The following is a 16,499-nucleotide window of genomic DNA, read 5'->3' as shown; positions in this document are numbered from 1 at the left end:
ATGTCCAGATTTGAACAAAGGTCACCGGTAGCCTAGAGAGAACTCTTTTATTTCTCCCTTCCATCTTCCTTGTGCTAATCAAAGGAGGACATCTGAGCCAGGAGATTTGGGGAAGGTTTGGGGAAGCTTCTTAATCACCTCTCTACCACTGGAGGTATGATACAGAAGCAAAACAATTTTACAGACTCCTGCTTCTGACAACTGAGCTTTACAACCGGCTCAACTCAGACCAAGAAAAATGTCATGGCTGCATATGCCTCGGACCTGGGAGGCTTGTGTTGGGAGCCAGGCCATGAGTGGGAATTCCCGGAGAGCCATTTTGCTGCCATTTTGAGTTCCTTAGCCTGAGCTTAGGGTAGGTAAAGACTGAAGTAAGCCCATAACTAGCTAAACTCTGTATCACTAAAGAGGCATGGGTAAGTCCTCTATAAGGTGGTTGGGAGGAGATACTTCTATAATCTAAATGTAATAAACACCTCGTGGAATAGTACTAAATCTTCCATTCACTGAAGAAGACATGATTAGCATTAAATAATGTTATTATTGGTAATAATGTGAAGGGCCATTTGAAGTCACTAATGCAGAGCCAAGAGGAGCTAGCTCATGAACAGCCTCATGAGCTGTAGTCCCAGGCCCGTGGAATGGAGGCTCCCCCACCCCTCAGGAGGCAGACCTCACCTTTCAATGGAAATGTCACGCTGTGGTTGCTCTGTTGAAGGACAAGAAGCCAGCCCTGGGTAACCAGGGCCCCGGAGCGCCCGAGGTCCATCAGCTCCCTAAGTCCAGCCTGCCGCCACCCCCTCCCGTGCGACGGTCCTCGGATGTCTGCAGCAGTCCGGCCACAGCCGCCAGGGCCAGGGGCCTGGGAGGGGGCTTCCCTGCCCCTCCCGAGGACTCTCTGCCGCCGCCGCCGCCCCCGCCGCCCCTGGACGAGGACGAGCTCCCTCCGCCTCCCCCTGATTTTCACGATGCGCCCCCGGACTTCGTGCCTCCTCCACCGCCGTCGTTCGCAGGGGATGTGGGCTCGGCGTTACCGCCCCCGCCCCCGCCCCCACCGGCCCCCGAGGCCGCAAGGCCACCCCGCGTTGCCCTTAAAAGACCTCCCGCTCCCCCAAAGAGGAAAGAGAGCCCGGGGCCGGCCGTCGGGGGAGGCAGCGGAGAGCAGGATTTCATGTCAGATCTCATGAAGGCTTTGCAAAAGAAAAGAGGCAACATGTCCTAAGGGGACAGATAAAGCTCTCTGTGCGATGGGCATAATCGTTTCTAACCTCAAGTGCATTTTTGCTACTTTACCTTCATGACACCTTGTTCATTTTCCATAAAATATTGACACATTCAGACTAGAAAGGATGTAAAATGTCTCATTCATAACCATTCACCTAACACAGACATTAGAGCATCTGCCTAAATGTACATTATCTTTCCTATGTGTTTCCATTTCCATAAATCTATCTTCCCTTCCGAGTTTACTGAAGTGTTTTATGTTCATTTATTTTATTATGTTCAGATGCATCAAATTAATAAAAGTTAATTTTTTCTTAAAGATGGTATTTCTAAAAATATCAGTATTTATAAATCTAGTGCGATATTAACACAGTTATAACATACTTGACCTTTTAATACCTTTCAAAGTCGGCCTTCTAAAGGTGTTGTTAATCTTCGATATATTTTCCATTTCCACCTCCGTGACTGTCAGAATTTTCTGAAAAATCAAAAGAGAAAAAGGGAAGAAACAGGAGAGGCAGAGTGAATTCAGTTTCTTTGAGACTCATGGCAGTCCTGGACATACTGGATTTTGGTTTTGGTTTTCTGATGGTCAAATACCATAGTAATGAAAAAAATAGATATGTAGAGTTTGGGGATTCTCTGTTATTACACTGCTATAAGTATCCTATAAATTAAAATTTAGAGATAAGAACAGGCAATCATTTATATTCTTTAACCTGGAATGTTTTCTCTCAGATAAATTTGATGTTCAATTTTAATAGCCAATTTATCTTGAGTTCCTGTTACCCTCTCTCTTCTCTTTCTCATTGGCTTCTAAAAGGGAGTCCTTTTAGATTTTCTTAGTTTTATTTTTCTTTTTAATTGTGAAACACATACGGGCAGCTGGGTGGCTCAGTTAGTTGAGTGTATGCCTTCTGTTGGGGTCACAACCCAGGGTCCTGGGATCCCTGCATTGGCCCTTGCTTAGTAGGGGAGTCTGCTTCTGCCTCTCCCTTTGCCCCTGTTCATGTAAGCTCTCTCTCTCTCAAATAAATAAAATTGGTTCTTAAAAAAATTGTGGAACACCTCAAAATCTTTTTTTATTGAAGTAAAATACACTGAAGTATAATACACAACATTATGTTAGTTGCAGGTGTGCAACATTGCAACAACTCTGTATGTGATGTTGTGCTCACCACAAGCTATTACAATATCATTGACTATATTCCTTATGCTGTGCCTTTTAATCTTGTGACTTATTCATCCCATAGCTGGAGGCCTGTGTCTCCCACGCCCCGTCACCCATTGTGCCCAGCCCCCCACACCCCCTCACCTCTGGCAACTATCAGTGTGTTCTCTGTCCCTGCTTTTTATTTGCTTATTTGTGGGGTTTTTTTTTTTTTTAGATTGCACATATGAGTGAAAATATGGTATTTGTATTTCTCTGACTTTTTTCACTTAGTATAATATCCTCTAGGTCTATCCATGTTGCTGCAAATGGCAAGCTCTCATTCTTTTTTATGGCTGAATAATATTCCAATGGGTATATATAGCACATCATCTTTATCGATTCATCTATCTACGGCCACTTAAGTTACTTCCATATCTTGGCTATTGTAAATAATGCTGCAATAAACATAGGGGTGCACATATCTTTTAGAATTAGTGTTTTCTTTGGATAAATAGCCATTTGAAAACTGGATCACATGGTGTTTCTGTTTTTGTTTTGTTTTGTTTTTAAGATTTTATTCATTTATTCATGAGAGACAGAGAGAGAGAGGCAGAGACACAGGCAGAGACAGAAGCAGGCTCTATTTAGGGAGCCCAATGTGGGACTCGATCCCAGGACTGCAGGATCACACCCTGTACTGAAGGCAGGCGCTAAACCGCTGAGCCACCCAGGGATCCCTGGTGTTTCTGTTTTTGTTTGAGGAACCTTTATACCATTTTCCATAGTGGCTACACCACTGTACCTTCCTATCAACAGCGTGCAAGGTTTCCTTTTCTCCACATTTCAAAATCTTAAAGTGGGTAGAAAATAAATAATAACTAATATGCTAATTTATACTTAAGGAAGATGATTAATCTTATGTTCTAATATTTTGTGGGGAAGTAAGCCCTAAATTAACATTTAAAACAAAAAAGCAAATTCCGATTTTTAAATCCAAAGTATTTAGTAATTAAAACTGACGAAATGCTCTACATTTTTCCTAATCTTGTTCCTAAAATAGGATAGAAGGTGAATGCTTTACATTAAATGTCTATTCATGAATAATTTAGAATTTAGTGCCTCTACAATAAAAATAATAATAACCCTTTGCTGAGTATAAAAACCTTTGATGGCAATTTCCCAGGCATGTCTAGAGCAGGAAGCAAAAGCATTCCCCATCCCACAGCCACAGAATCGGGAAGATGAAGGGACCCTGGAAACAACCCACTACATGAATTAGGATTCTGACCTTACATGACAAAACCCTTGGAGCAATCTTAAGCCAAAAATAGTATGGATTACACAGTTCAGAGCAGAATGCCAGTACCCGAGGCTACAGTTGTACCTGGGCTATTGGGCAGGGCCTGGAAATTCATAGTTTTCCCCTCTCCTTATCTCTGCTCCTGTCTCTACGCTTGCCTCATTGTCACTCTTTGCAAATAGTGTTATTCTCTGTGTTGTCACTCCACCTTTCAGTTCCTATGTTAAAAGACAGTCTCATACACTCCAGCTTCCCAATTTTTACAGCATATATCTAGAGGCTAGGACGGATTGGCGGTCTACCTGCTAGCCCCAACTGGGAGAATTCTCTAAAAGAGAACCTCATTGCCCTGAGTGAATAAAGGGTCATTCCTTGGCCAAATCAGGTGTGTACCTGGAACCTAACACAGAGGGACGTGGTACCCCTCGCTGTGGATCAAGAAGGCTCAGAGTTGGAGCCAGGGCACTCAAGAAGGGAAGGGGAGAACTGTGATTGTTATGGGCTTCACAGAAGACCCAGAAAGTGTCACCCCAAAGGTATTCCTAATTTAACAGAGAGAAACCAGGCCTGACAATGCACTTGCCCTAGATCCCATAGAGCTGGGTCACAGCCCGTCTCCTGACTCCCATCCACACCATACCTTTCCTTTACAGGGGAAAAACTATAAAAATTCAAATATTAAAATGTGAATTTTTACATATGATAATATGTATTTTAGGAAAGCTCCTAAAGAGAATTAACTGATTTTGTAGCCAAAATGTGAATAGTTTTAGTGAACCAAAGGGTTGAATGCACTGTGTCTCTCCATTGCTTGTTTGCCTGTGTGGTGGGCCCTTTGATCTCTGTTGTATGAGTATCCAAGAAAGAATCCAGTGTTAAGGTCAAGTCAGGAATCTTAGAAATCAGGGCTGTTTTGCCTCATCTTGGGGCAGAAGTTTGCAGACCTTCAGTAGGCCCAGGCACCACCAGCTCAGGAGCTCTGTGTGATTTTCACTCAAGTGGAACAGAATCTCTGGTGTCTTGCAGAAAGGTCTTCACCAACAATTACTTATACATGAGTCTGCTTGGGTCAGCCTTGAAAATGCCCTGAAATTTGTTCCCCTTTTTTGAACAGCTGAGCCACAAATTTGGGCATGACAGAAGTTCCAACATTGGGGTGGAGCCAGTGGGGGAAAAAAACTATGGGATCAAGACAGTAATGCTATATGACAACTTATGATAACTATAGAATTCCATGCATAATGTTGCCAACAGGACAAAGACCCAGGTAGTAGCATAACTGTAAAGCAAAATAGAACAAAACAAAACACAGGGTGTGATCAAGCTTACAACAGACAAGATTTACCACGCCGGGAGACAGTATCTCCTGCTTCCAGCAGGTCTCAGAGGGGAAGTGAACAGTTAAGCTCCTGTGTTTTACGTATTTTATTTAGCATAAAAACAATGGCTGGTATGATACTGAAATTATCAGACTCAATGATAACTGAGCCTTTGAAGTTAGAGATTTTTGTTTTTTTACGGCTTGATACGTTATCAGTTTTTATAAACGACCCATGTGTGTTTAGGTACAGCGTACTGTACATGTGCTTAGAACAACTCACTGGCTAACCATGTGGCTCAGGTCTTCCATAGCCTACTATCTAGTCTGTTTGACCTACTGATTACTCAGAAGAATGTGTTAAAATACCGTTCGAGAAAGGTGGAGTTGTTAATAACTTCTATTTGTTCTGGTAAATTTCTGCCTTAACATGTTCTGACACCTCAGTAAATATAGACAAAGTTTATTTGTATATTATCCTAGTGAATTGAATGATATACCTCCGTGTATGCTTTGTTGCTTGTTATCTCATATTCATACAGCTGTTCCATCTCTTTTCAATTATGAAAACTCTATTTTTCAGACTTAAAAATCTATTCATTTACTGTCAAACTTTTTACATCATGATGTTCTAGGTTTGCCACCTGTAGATGGCATGTAAGTGGATTTTGTTGGATTTATATCTAGTCCAGCCACCACTGTCTTTTAACTGGCAAATTTATTTTTTAAACTCTTACTGTGATGATTTTATATTTGCTGCTGCTTTTAATATTTTATTTTATACTTTCTATTTTCTGGATTTTTCTGGGGCCTTTTTCTATCTGTCTTCATGGAATTAAGGATTTTTCTCTTACTCCATTTTTAATCTTATTGGAACGTTATACATACTGTTTCTATTCTTTCAATTGCTACTTATAAGTGACAACATCATGCTTAATAAAGTCTAAAGTAAAACAACTTTAACTAGAACAATACAAGACTTGAGAATACTTTAATTTCAGTCACACACACACACACACACACACACACACGCACAATATTGTTGCCCAGTGTTTTGAGTTCTGTCTCAGGGTTTTTTTTTTCTTAGAATGTTTATATTATACATTCTTGAAAGATGGTTTCACTGTATACAAAATTCTGGGTTGCCTGTAAATAAATTTTAGTAAATACTAAGGAACAGTGAGTTCTTAAAGAAGGTTCCTATCTCCTAGCTTCCGCTGATGCTGTTGAGAAGTTGGCTGTCAAATCATTTCATTTGGCCATCTTTTTGTTCCCCCCACCCCCGGATGATTTTAAGACTTTTCTTTGTTGGGATCCAAGTGTAGATTTCTTTTTAGTTGAATGCTTGGGAATCTATTGAGGCTCCTAATTTTACAAATATGTGGATTTCAGTATTCTGGAAAATTCTCATATATTTTATTTTCAAATTTGTTTCTTTTTATCCAGTTTTGGAGCTCCAGCGAAATGTATGTCAGGCCTTCTAGTTATCCTTCATATCTCTTAATTTTGTATACTTTCCGTGTTGTACCTAGGCATTTCATTTTTTGAGGTACTAATAAAAATGGTATTTTTAATTTCAGATTTTAGTTGTTCATTGCAGATATATAAGAATGCAATTGCAATTGACTTTTGCATATAACCTTGAATTCTGTAACCTTACTATAATTGCTAATTAGTTCAATTTTTTTTGTCAACTGTTTTTGAATTTTCTACACAATCATGTTGTCTGTAAACAAAGGCAGTTTACTCTCTTCTTCCCAAATCTATATACCTTCTAGTAACTTTTCTTATTAAATTAGCTAGGATTTCCAGTATGATGCTGTAAAGCAGCGATGAGAGGGGAATATCCTTGCCTTGTTCCTGACCTTACTGGGAAATTTTACCATTTAGTGCTTAATTTTACCATTAAGTAAAATGTTAGCTGTAGTTTTTTTGTACATGTTCTTTAGCGAGTTGAGAAAATTCCCCTCTATTCCAGGTTTGTTCAGAATGTTTATCATGAATGGCTGTTGAATTTTGTCAAATGCTTTTTACTTCATCTATTGATGTGATCATATGATTTTGGCATTGTTGATACTTTCTATTGATTTCCTGTTTTGAATTTCATTGATTTCTGTATTAATTTTCATTTTGTTCCTTCTGCTTATTTTGGATTTAATTTATACTTTATTTTTTAATTTCCCAAGGAGGAAGATTAGGTTATTGATTTTAGATCATTCTTCTTTTCTACTCTGTGCATTCAGTGCTATAAATTTCTCTTTAAGCACTTCATCCCACATATTTTGGTAAGTTGTATTTTCATTTTCATAAAATACTATTTCATTCCTCTTGAGATTCCTTCTTGGACCCATATGTTACTTTAAAATGTGTTGTTTACTCTCCAAGTTTTGGGAGATTTTCTAAGTATCTTTCTGTTATTGATTTATAATTTAATTCCATCACGATCTGAGAGCAGATACTGTGTGATTTATATTATTTTAAATTTGTTCAGGTGTGTTTTATGGCTCAAAATATGGTCTGTCTTGGTGAATGTTCCATGTAAGCTTGAGAAGATTGTGTATTCTGCTGTTACAAGATAAAATAACCAATAAATGTTAATTATATCCAGTTGATTGATGGTGCTGATGAGTTCAACTGTGTCCTTACTAATTTTCTGCATGCTGGATCTGTCCATTTCTGATATAAGGGTGTTGAAGTCTCCAGCTATAATAATGGATTCATCTATTTTCCCTTGCAGTTCTATTAGTTTTTGCCTCATGTGTTTTGACACTCCCTTGTTAGGCACATACACATTAAAGACTGTTATGTCTTCCTGAAGAATAAACCCTTTTATCAATCTGTAATGCCTTTATGTATCTCTGATAGTTTTCCTCACTTGGATGTCTGCTCTGAAATTAATATAGCTATTCCAGCTTTCTTTTGTTTGTGTTAACTTAGTATATCTTTTTTCCATCCTTTTAATTTTAATCTGTATGTGTCCCTGTATTTAAGGTGGACTTCTTGTAGCCAGAATACAATTGGGTCTTGCTTTTTGACCCACTTTGATAATCTCTGTCTTTTAATTGGTGCATTTAGAACACTGATGTTTAAAACGATTATTCGTATAGTTGGATTACTCTCTACCATATTTGTTACTGTGTTCTACTAGTTGTCCTTGTTCTTTGTTTCTCTTTATGCCTTCCACTCCTTTTCTGCCTTTTGTGGTTTTAACTGAGCATTTATAGGAGTCAGTTTTCTCTCCTTTTTTAGCACATCAATTATATTCCTTTCTTTTTTTTAACATTGTTAGTGGTTGCTCTGGAGTTTGCAGTATATATTTACAAGTAATCTAAATCCACTTTCAAGTAACTGCAATGCTTTATGGGAAGTGCAACTACCTTATAACAAAATATTTTTTATTCCTCCTTCCTGTTTCTTATATATCATTACTGTTATTGATTTCACTTACACATAAGGCATAATCATCTGATACACTGTTGCTAGTGTTGCTTTTAACAAACTGTTTTCTATTACAGTAAGAATAAGAAACATAAAACTTTCAATTATTCCTTCTCTAATGCTCTTTCTTTCTTTATGTAGATTTGAGTTTCTGACGAATATCATTTTCCTTTTCTCTGAAGAATTTCTTTCAGCATTTCTTGTGGAGCAGGTTTGTTAGCAACAAATTTCTTTTCTTTTTCTTCCTTTTTTTTTTTTTTTTTGGTCTAAGAAAGTCTTTATGTGTCCTTCACTTTTGAAGGATACTTTTGCAGGATACAGAATTCTAGATTGGTGGTGGTTTTCTCTCAACACTTTAAATATTTCACTCTATTCTCTTCTTGCTTACATGGTTTCTGAGAAGTCAAATGTAATTCTTATCTTTTTTTCCTCTATTTACAAGATGTTATATTCTTCTGGAAACTTCTGGGATTTTTTCTTTATCTTTGATTTTCTAGAGTTTGAATATGATATACTTAGATACTGGTGGTGTTTTGGGGGTGTTTATCCTACTTGGTATTCTCTGAGCTCCATGGATCTGTGGTTTGGTGTCTGATATTAATTTGGGAAAATTCTCAGTCATTACTTCTTTCTTTCTAGTATTTGTATAATATACCTTCTGTAGTTGTCCCATAGTTCTTGGATATTTTTTTCTTTTCAGTCTTTCTTCTCTATGCTCTTCAATTTTAGAAGTTTACATTAACATATCCTCAAGCTGAGAGATACTTTCTTTAGCTGTGTCTGGTCTACTAATGACACCATCAAAGGCATTCTTCATGATGTTAGTCTATGACACTGGGCAATGCACTTCACAAATGCTTCTCAGTTTTTTTCCTCCTTAGGTGGGACAAGATGGTTATAGAGGGTTAGAGTTGAGTATTTCCTTTCCCCCACATGAAAGGCTAGAGAAGGCTGGAGTTGGGCATTTCCCTTTCCCCTGGTCAGTTAGGCTGTGATAAAATCTCACTAGGTTAGGCTCTGATAAAATATTTTTTTCCCAAGGGCAGGTCTTGTTAAGAAGAATAGAATTCTCTGGCATATTTCTTCCTTTCTTTTTTTTTAAGATTTTATTTATTCATTCATTCATTCATTCACTCATTCATTCATTCATGAGAGATAGAGAGAGAGAAAGAGGCAGAGATACAACAGAAGGAGAAGTAGGCTTCATGCAGGGAGTCCAATGTGAAACTCAATCTGAGGACCTTGGAGTCATGCCCTGAGCTGAAGGCAGATGCTCAACTGCTGAGCCACCCAGGGATTCCTCTCTGGCATATTTCAGAATGGCTACTTTCCCTCTTTCCATGCTGGAAACATGAGGGGATTTTTCTCATATCTTCACTTTGAGAACCTGGTATAACTCCTAAAGATAGAATTCACGAAAGTGTAGTAATGGCTCCTGAGACTGAACCTCCTTGGAGTTCCTAACTCTTAGACATGTAACACATCTCTCTCAAAAGTCCAATAATTAAAGTAGAGCAAAAATAATTAGTAATGTGTGGCACAACTGAAAGAATTTCCTCCAATAAAATACATAGTATTTATATTAACTTAGAGAATACACATTCTTATCAAATATGCACAAAACAATTATATTTTTCTATGCATTAGGACACATAGAAAAAAATCAAATTCCCCCAAACTGGTATAATGTATATCATAGTCTCTGACCACAAAGTGAAATAAGACAAATAACTACAAAAGAATAGCCAAAACAAAACAAAAAAACCCAACCCATTTGGAAAATTAAAGCAACTAACATAGAACTCTTAGGTTAAAAATAAAATCAATATGAAAAATGCAGATTACTTAGGAACAATGACAATGGGAACTGGAAAAGGGGTACTCAATAGAAATTGTGTAGTCTTAATTTCATGTATGAGAAAACAAGATTAAAAATAAATGAACTGTGTACTAAGGCAAGAAAGCCAAAAGGATAAAAAAATTAACCTAAAGAAATTAGAAATATTTCATTTATAAAGAGAAAAATAAAAATTAATGAAACAGGAGGCCAAAAAAAAAAAAAAAAGGCAAACAGATGACTTGAAAAGACTAACATAAAAGACTAAGGTTTATAAATTTAATCAAGGATAAAAGATTGAGAGCATACATTAAGAAATTTAGAAACAAGTATAGGGAGAAAATTACAGACTTGGAAGAAATTAAATATAAGACATAATAATAGCACATATAGTATAGGTCAACAAAATTAAGCATCATGATGAATTAGACTAATTTTTTAAGCAATATATGAATTACCAAATTGAATGCAAGAAGATATAGAAAACCTGTAGTCTCATAATCACAGGAAGAAATGAAAAGACACTTTCATCTCCATAGTGTCCAAGTTCCCTTTCTTCTTAATTAACAGAAGATATAGTTGGAATGGCAACATAACTGACTAAAAATAGCTTCCTGGACTCCCTTTCCAGCCAAAACAGTCATGTGCCCAGTGAAACACAAAAATAAAAATGAGATGTAAGTAAAAGACTGTTGGAGATTTCTAGGAAGGATTTTTGTTTCCCTGTTACAGGCATCGTCCCCTCTTCCCTCCCTTCCTCCTGCATCCTAACTGGACTAAGGATCAAAGCTTGGAGGTCATCAGTTATTTACTGACTGTGAGGCAACAAGCAGAGTACCAACTCAATGCCAGAAGGAGATGGGGGGAATGTAAAGGAAAGTCTGGGCACCTCAGGGCATTGCTGAGCTGCTGAATCAGCCCTAGAATGCTTGGTCATACACTTCCCTTTATGTGACTCAAACAAACCTCTGTGTGGTTAAGACAGTGTTAGTCAACTTCCAGTTATTTGCAGCTGAATAAAAATAATTTTCATTTCTCAAATGATGTGAATATCTACTTAAAAACTAAGAAGACTAAAGCAATTCACTGAAAGCTGTAAGAACAGGAGTTCAACAACATGGCTAGATCCAAAATAGAAACCAAAAATTGTCCTATGTACCAGTGATGCCTATTAGAAAATGTAAAAGTGATCTCATTCACAGTAACAACAAAAACTACAATATATCTAAGAATTGATATAAGAGGACAGCCCGAGTGGCTCAGTGGTTTAGTGCTGCCTTCGGCCCAGGGCCTAATCCTGGAGACCCAGGATCAAGTCCCACGTCGGGCTCCCTACATGGAGCCTGCTTCTCCCTCTGCCTGTGTCTCTGCCTCTCTCTCTCTCTCTCTCTCTCTCTCTGTGTCTCTCCTGAATAAGTAAAATCTTTAAAAAAATAAAATAAAATAAGATTTAAAAAAAGGAATTGATATAAGAAATCTTAAAAGCCTATATGAAGAAAACTATGAATCTTTATTATAGAACATAAAATGTTTAGGAAACAAGTACAGAAAGCCCTTGTTTTGCATAGTTCCAACATGCACAAGTTCCAAGTACCACAATTTAGTTAAATAACACTAGTTATCCCCAACATTTGCTACCATGGTATTATAAAGTACAAACTTTACTATTAGCATTACAGTCCATAAATCATTACATAAAAAAACAGATGAGTATCATGATAAGTGACCAATCACATCACTTCTCTCAAAGTCTGTGATTGATCACTGCATATTTGTTATTCAGTTTATGCATAGACAGCAAAGTGTGTCATTGCATTGGCTCCTTATCTCCAGTGGTAAACCCACATGACATAAAAGTGACCATTGAAAGAGGGGAATTGGCCATTATATATGAAACTGCAGTACATAAGTGAAAAATGGCAATACTGAAAGTGAAATTCAAATTGAAAATAAATGGAATTATAGAAAAAATAGTATCAATTCACTAAGGCATAGAAAACATCCTTGCTCTGTATTATGAGTTACGTGACAAGACAGAAGGCAAGCATTATTGAAGCCAATCTTGATAAGTTTCTTAGGAAAAAAAAAACCACTTTCTCAATGTTTCTAATATTTTTTTAAGATTTTATTTATTTATTCATTAGAGAGAGAGAGAGAGAGAGAGAGGCGGAGACACAGGCAGAGGGAAAAGCAAGTTCCATGCAGAAGCCTGATGTGGGACTCGATCCCAGGACTCCAGGATCACACCCTGGGCCAAAGGCAGGTGCTAAACCCCTGAGCCACCCAGGGATCCCCTGTTTCTAATATTTTAAATTACAATGCACTAAATACTAGTTTTACTATTTTATTTCCCTATATATCTACAGCCAACAGTAGAAGAGTTAAGGGTTTGACAAAAATTTTTGAAGATCACAAAACAATCATAATTTTTCCCACTGATTATTGAGATCACTTTGCATGGTTTTAGTTTGCATGGCCATTTTTACAGTCCTGTAGTACCACACAAAGTGAAGACTGCCTATAGTATGTTACTAGCTGGGAAGACTCAATGTTGTAAAGATGTCAATTCTTTCTAGGTGACTCTATACATTTAATATAAACCCAATCAAAATACCAACAAGATTTTTTTTTGAAAGCTGATACACGTAAAAATTCATCTAAAATAATTAAATAGTAGGGATGCCTGAGAGGCTTAGCAGTTGAGCATCTGCCTTCTGCTCAGGACGTGATCCTGGGGTCTGGGGATCAAGCCCCTCATTGGTTTCCCTGCAGTGAGCCTGCTTCTCCTTCTGCCTATGTCTCTGCCTCTCTCTCTGTGTCTTTCATGAACAAATAAAATCTTTAAAAAAAAAATTAAATAGCAAAGAAAACATTTATTTTATTTACAGAGAAAGAGAACATATGCACACGCAAGTGGTAGGGAGGGGCAGAGGGAGAGAGAAAGAGAGAATCTTAAGTGGACTCCACACCTGGTGCAGAGCCAGATCTCACCACCCTGAGATCGTGACCTGAGCAGAAATCAAGAGTCAGCCACTCAACTGACTGAGCCACCCAGGCACCCCGTAAAGAAAACATTTTAAAAGAATAACGATAGGAGTACCTTGGTGGCTCAGTCAGTTGAGCAGCTGACTCTTGATTTCTGCTCAGGTCATGATCTCAGGGTCCTGGGATGAAGTTCCACATTCAGCAAGGAGTCTGCTTCAGGATTCTCTCTCTCCCTCTGGCCCTCCCCCTGCTCACTCTCTCTAAAATAAATAATCTTAAAAAAAATTAATGATAGCAGAATAACTATTGAAATATACTATATATAGTATATAGTATATATTAGCAGTTGCTAATACTATATGATCAAAATAATTAAGAATTGCATTGCTAGAAGAGTTGAAAAATAAAGTCTAGCAGTGAGCTCAAAAATATGAGAACTTAATATATGATAAAAGTATTTCAAACGTATGAAAAGGATAAACCATGTGCAAATAGTATTGGAACATTATCTGTCAATGTGGCAAAAACAATCAACAAATTTCAAAGGGATTAAAAGCACACATTCTAAAAGATACTAGAAATATGAGGAAATACTTTTACAAAATTTAAGCAATACTAAACAAGCCATAAAATCTAAAAATACTTTTTTAAATTGCCAAATTCAAATATATGAAAATTAAAAACCTGTTTAAAAAGATACCATTAAAGAGTAAAATACTGATTTTTAGAAAAGAAACACTATTTACTACATGAAAAACAAAAATTATCTGCCACATAATTACAATTAATATTAAAATAATAAATCAGATTTTCTCATATCAGAATGGGAAAAATATATAATACAATAATTCATCTAATGCTGAAGGTATGAAGAAACTGGTATTTTGCTACATCATTGGGAATATTAACTGGTGAAGCCTTATGGGGATTCAATTTGGCAGTATATATAAACATTTTAAATGCATATACCTTTTGACCTAATTAATTCTATTTGTAGGACTCTACATACAAAGATAAACAGAAAAGGATGCTGTATTTATAATGGAAAAAATCTGGAAACAAATGAGCACTAAATTTGTAAATTTCACAAAATATGGTATATCTATACTATGGAATATTTTTAAACCATTAAAGCAAATTAAGGAGATCAGCACATATTCATATTGAACATTAATATATATAATATATATTATATATATTACATATATAATATATAGAACTAAATAAAGCAATATATCAAATATGATCCTAGTCACATAAACATGTGCACTTATATATCTATGTTGGTATATAAGTATGTACAGCAAAGTCTGGAAAGATACAAGACTCATAAAGCATATTTACCTCTGGGATACAGAATGGGTATAGTTAAAAGAGGGGAAAGTAGAGTATGAAAGACGACTCCCACATTTATTCTATATACTTTATGTAAAAGGGTGGGGGAGGCACCTGGGTGCCTCAGTGGTTGAGCATCTGCCTTTGGCTCGGGTCGTGGTCCTGGGGACCTGGGATGGAATCCTGCATCAGGTTCCCCGCAGGGACCCTGCTTCCCCCTCTGCCTATATCTCTTCTTCTCTCTCTGTGTCTCCCATGAATAAATAAAATATTTTTAAATAAATAAATAATAAATAAATTTTTACATGAGCGTATATCACTTGACATGAGCAAGTATTACTTTAATAATTAAGAAATAATAAATGATCACCTTAAAATTTTGTGAAGTTAGGACTTTAGTGTTAATGCATTTTTATGCTTTTGGGGGTTTTTTGTTCTAAATTCATGTCTTCAATTTTAGGGAAGGTTTTTAACTCAGATATTTGCTGTAATTTAACAAAACATTAAGCATCTAAACTGTGATCTCTAATATCATTTCCCTGAATGGGGCTTCCTTAGAAAAATGACTGGTTTTAGGCCTAAGGCAAGAAATATACACGATGACCCTGAAACATCTTACAACATCAGAAAACAAAGAAGCTATCAAAAACTTCTAGAATGAGGTACACAAAGAGCCATTATGAATAAAACTTTACTGGCTATACATGGGACAATTTGTACATCAGTAAGGATAATAATTGCAATAGCATAAAACATAAAATATGCTTAAATTCAAGAGTTCATAATGATTCTAAAATAATTAAACAAGCCCACGGGTTGTCTTTGGCACATGCTTGGGAACCAGTTCTTTGCCTTTCTCTCTCAGGATAACCAAATAATTAATGATAGAAAGTTTTTCCTTTATAGAAGGATTCCAGGTAACAAGTAAATGATAGGATTAGATTATCATTTTTCAACCTCATTGAATCAATGGGTCAAGGTGATGATTGTCAGGGGCTACTGATATCACAAAAGGAAACAGCCAATATGTACTTGTTGGTGGAAATGCACAACACTTGCCTTCTGATAGCAAGTATTCCCTCAAATAAATTGAAAGTTTATAGAAATACAGCTGACAGAGCAACATGTTAAACAATACCACAGAGATGTGATTAGCAAAATGCAGACTCTGGGACACACTATGGGATAAATGATCTGGTTTCTTCAACCAAAACAAAACAAAAAATTTCAAGGGGAAAAAAAGATGCAGGTGGTTGTACCCAAAGATACCAAAAGAAACTCAATTTGTCATCTAATTTGAATGTATAATCCTTACTTAGATCACAATTCAAATAAACAACTATAAAATAATAACAGAGGTGATAAAACAATAGGAAAAATCCAAAAACTAGTTATTTGATTGGATGAATTAGGGAGTTGTTCATTTGTCTTAAAGTGATAATGGTATTATATGCATTTTAAGTCATTAACATTTGGAGATGTATACAGAAATATTTGTAAATTAAATGATACAGATAAGGGAACTTACGGGGGATACAGAAATTATACCTCAATTAAAACAATAACTAAAAATGAGGGAAAGTGTAGGGATGTAGATGAAATAACGTTGATCACTCATTGATAATTAAGCTGTCTAATAAATCAGATTCATTAAACTATTCTCTTTACTTTGGTTAATGTTGAAAAACTACCATAATAGACAAAAAAGCTCTAGGAGTACAACTTAAACTATAGACTTATCTGATTGGCCCACAACACTGGGCACATAGCATGTCTTAGATGAATACTTACAAATTCATTAAAAGATTGCCATAAGATTTTTCAGTTATTGAGAAAAACTCATGCAACTTGCCAAACATATTTTATTATCCCACTAAAGTTATTCATTAGAACAAAAATGATCACAAAG

The 16,499-nt window shown here is 36.4% G+C and overlaps 1 protein-coding gene and 1 long non-coding RNA gene across 4 annotated transcripts in view; one reads left to right on the top strand and one right to left on the bottom strand.

Annotated features, from left to right (window-relative positions):
- LOC112670297 (uncharacterized) overlaps positions 1 to 799 on the bottom strand; it is a 31,562-nt gene extending 30,763 nt beyond the window's left edge. The window contains exon 1 of the long non-coding RNA XR_003142862.3: positions 679 to 799. This is a non-coding gene — a long non-coding RNA (uncharacterized LOC112670297). The remainder of the gene's footprint in view (positions 1 to 678) is intronic.
- LOC112670290 (amyloid beta precursor protein binding family B member 1 interacting protein) overlaps positions 1 to 7,607 on the top strand; it is a 112,876-nt gene extending 105,269 nt beyond the window's left edge. For all 3 annotated transcript variants that reach the window (XM_049096925.1, XM_035713443.2, XM_025463882.3), the window contains exon 14: positions 719 to 7,607. In XM_049096925.1, the coding sequence (XP_048952882.1) occupies positions 719 to 1,222 (504 nt within the window). In that variant the 3' untranslated portion in view covers positions 1,223 to 7,607. The remainder of the gene's footprint in view (positions 1 to 718) is intronic.
- Positions 7,608 to 16,499: the final 8,892 nt, after the last annotated feature.

This window comes from Canis lupus, chromosome 2 (assembly GCF_003254725.2).
Source record: "Canis lupus dingo isolate Sandy chromosome 2, ASM325472v2, whole genome shotgun sequence".
In the NCBI taxonomy this organism is placed as follows: Eukaryota; Metazoa; Chordata; class Mammalia; order Carnivora; family Canidae; genus Canis; species Canis lupus.
The sequence above is the reverse complement of the archived record's forward strand: the minus strand, read 5'-3'. Positions and strand labels throughout refer to the sequence as shown.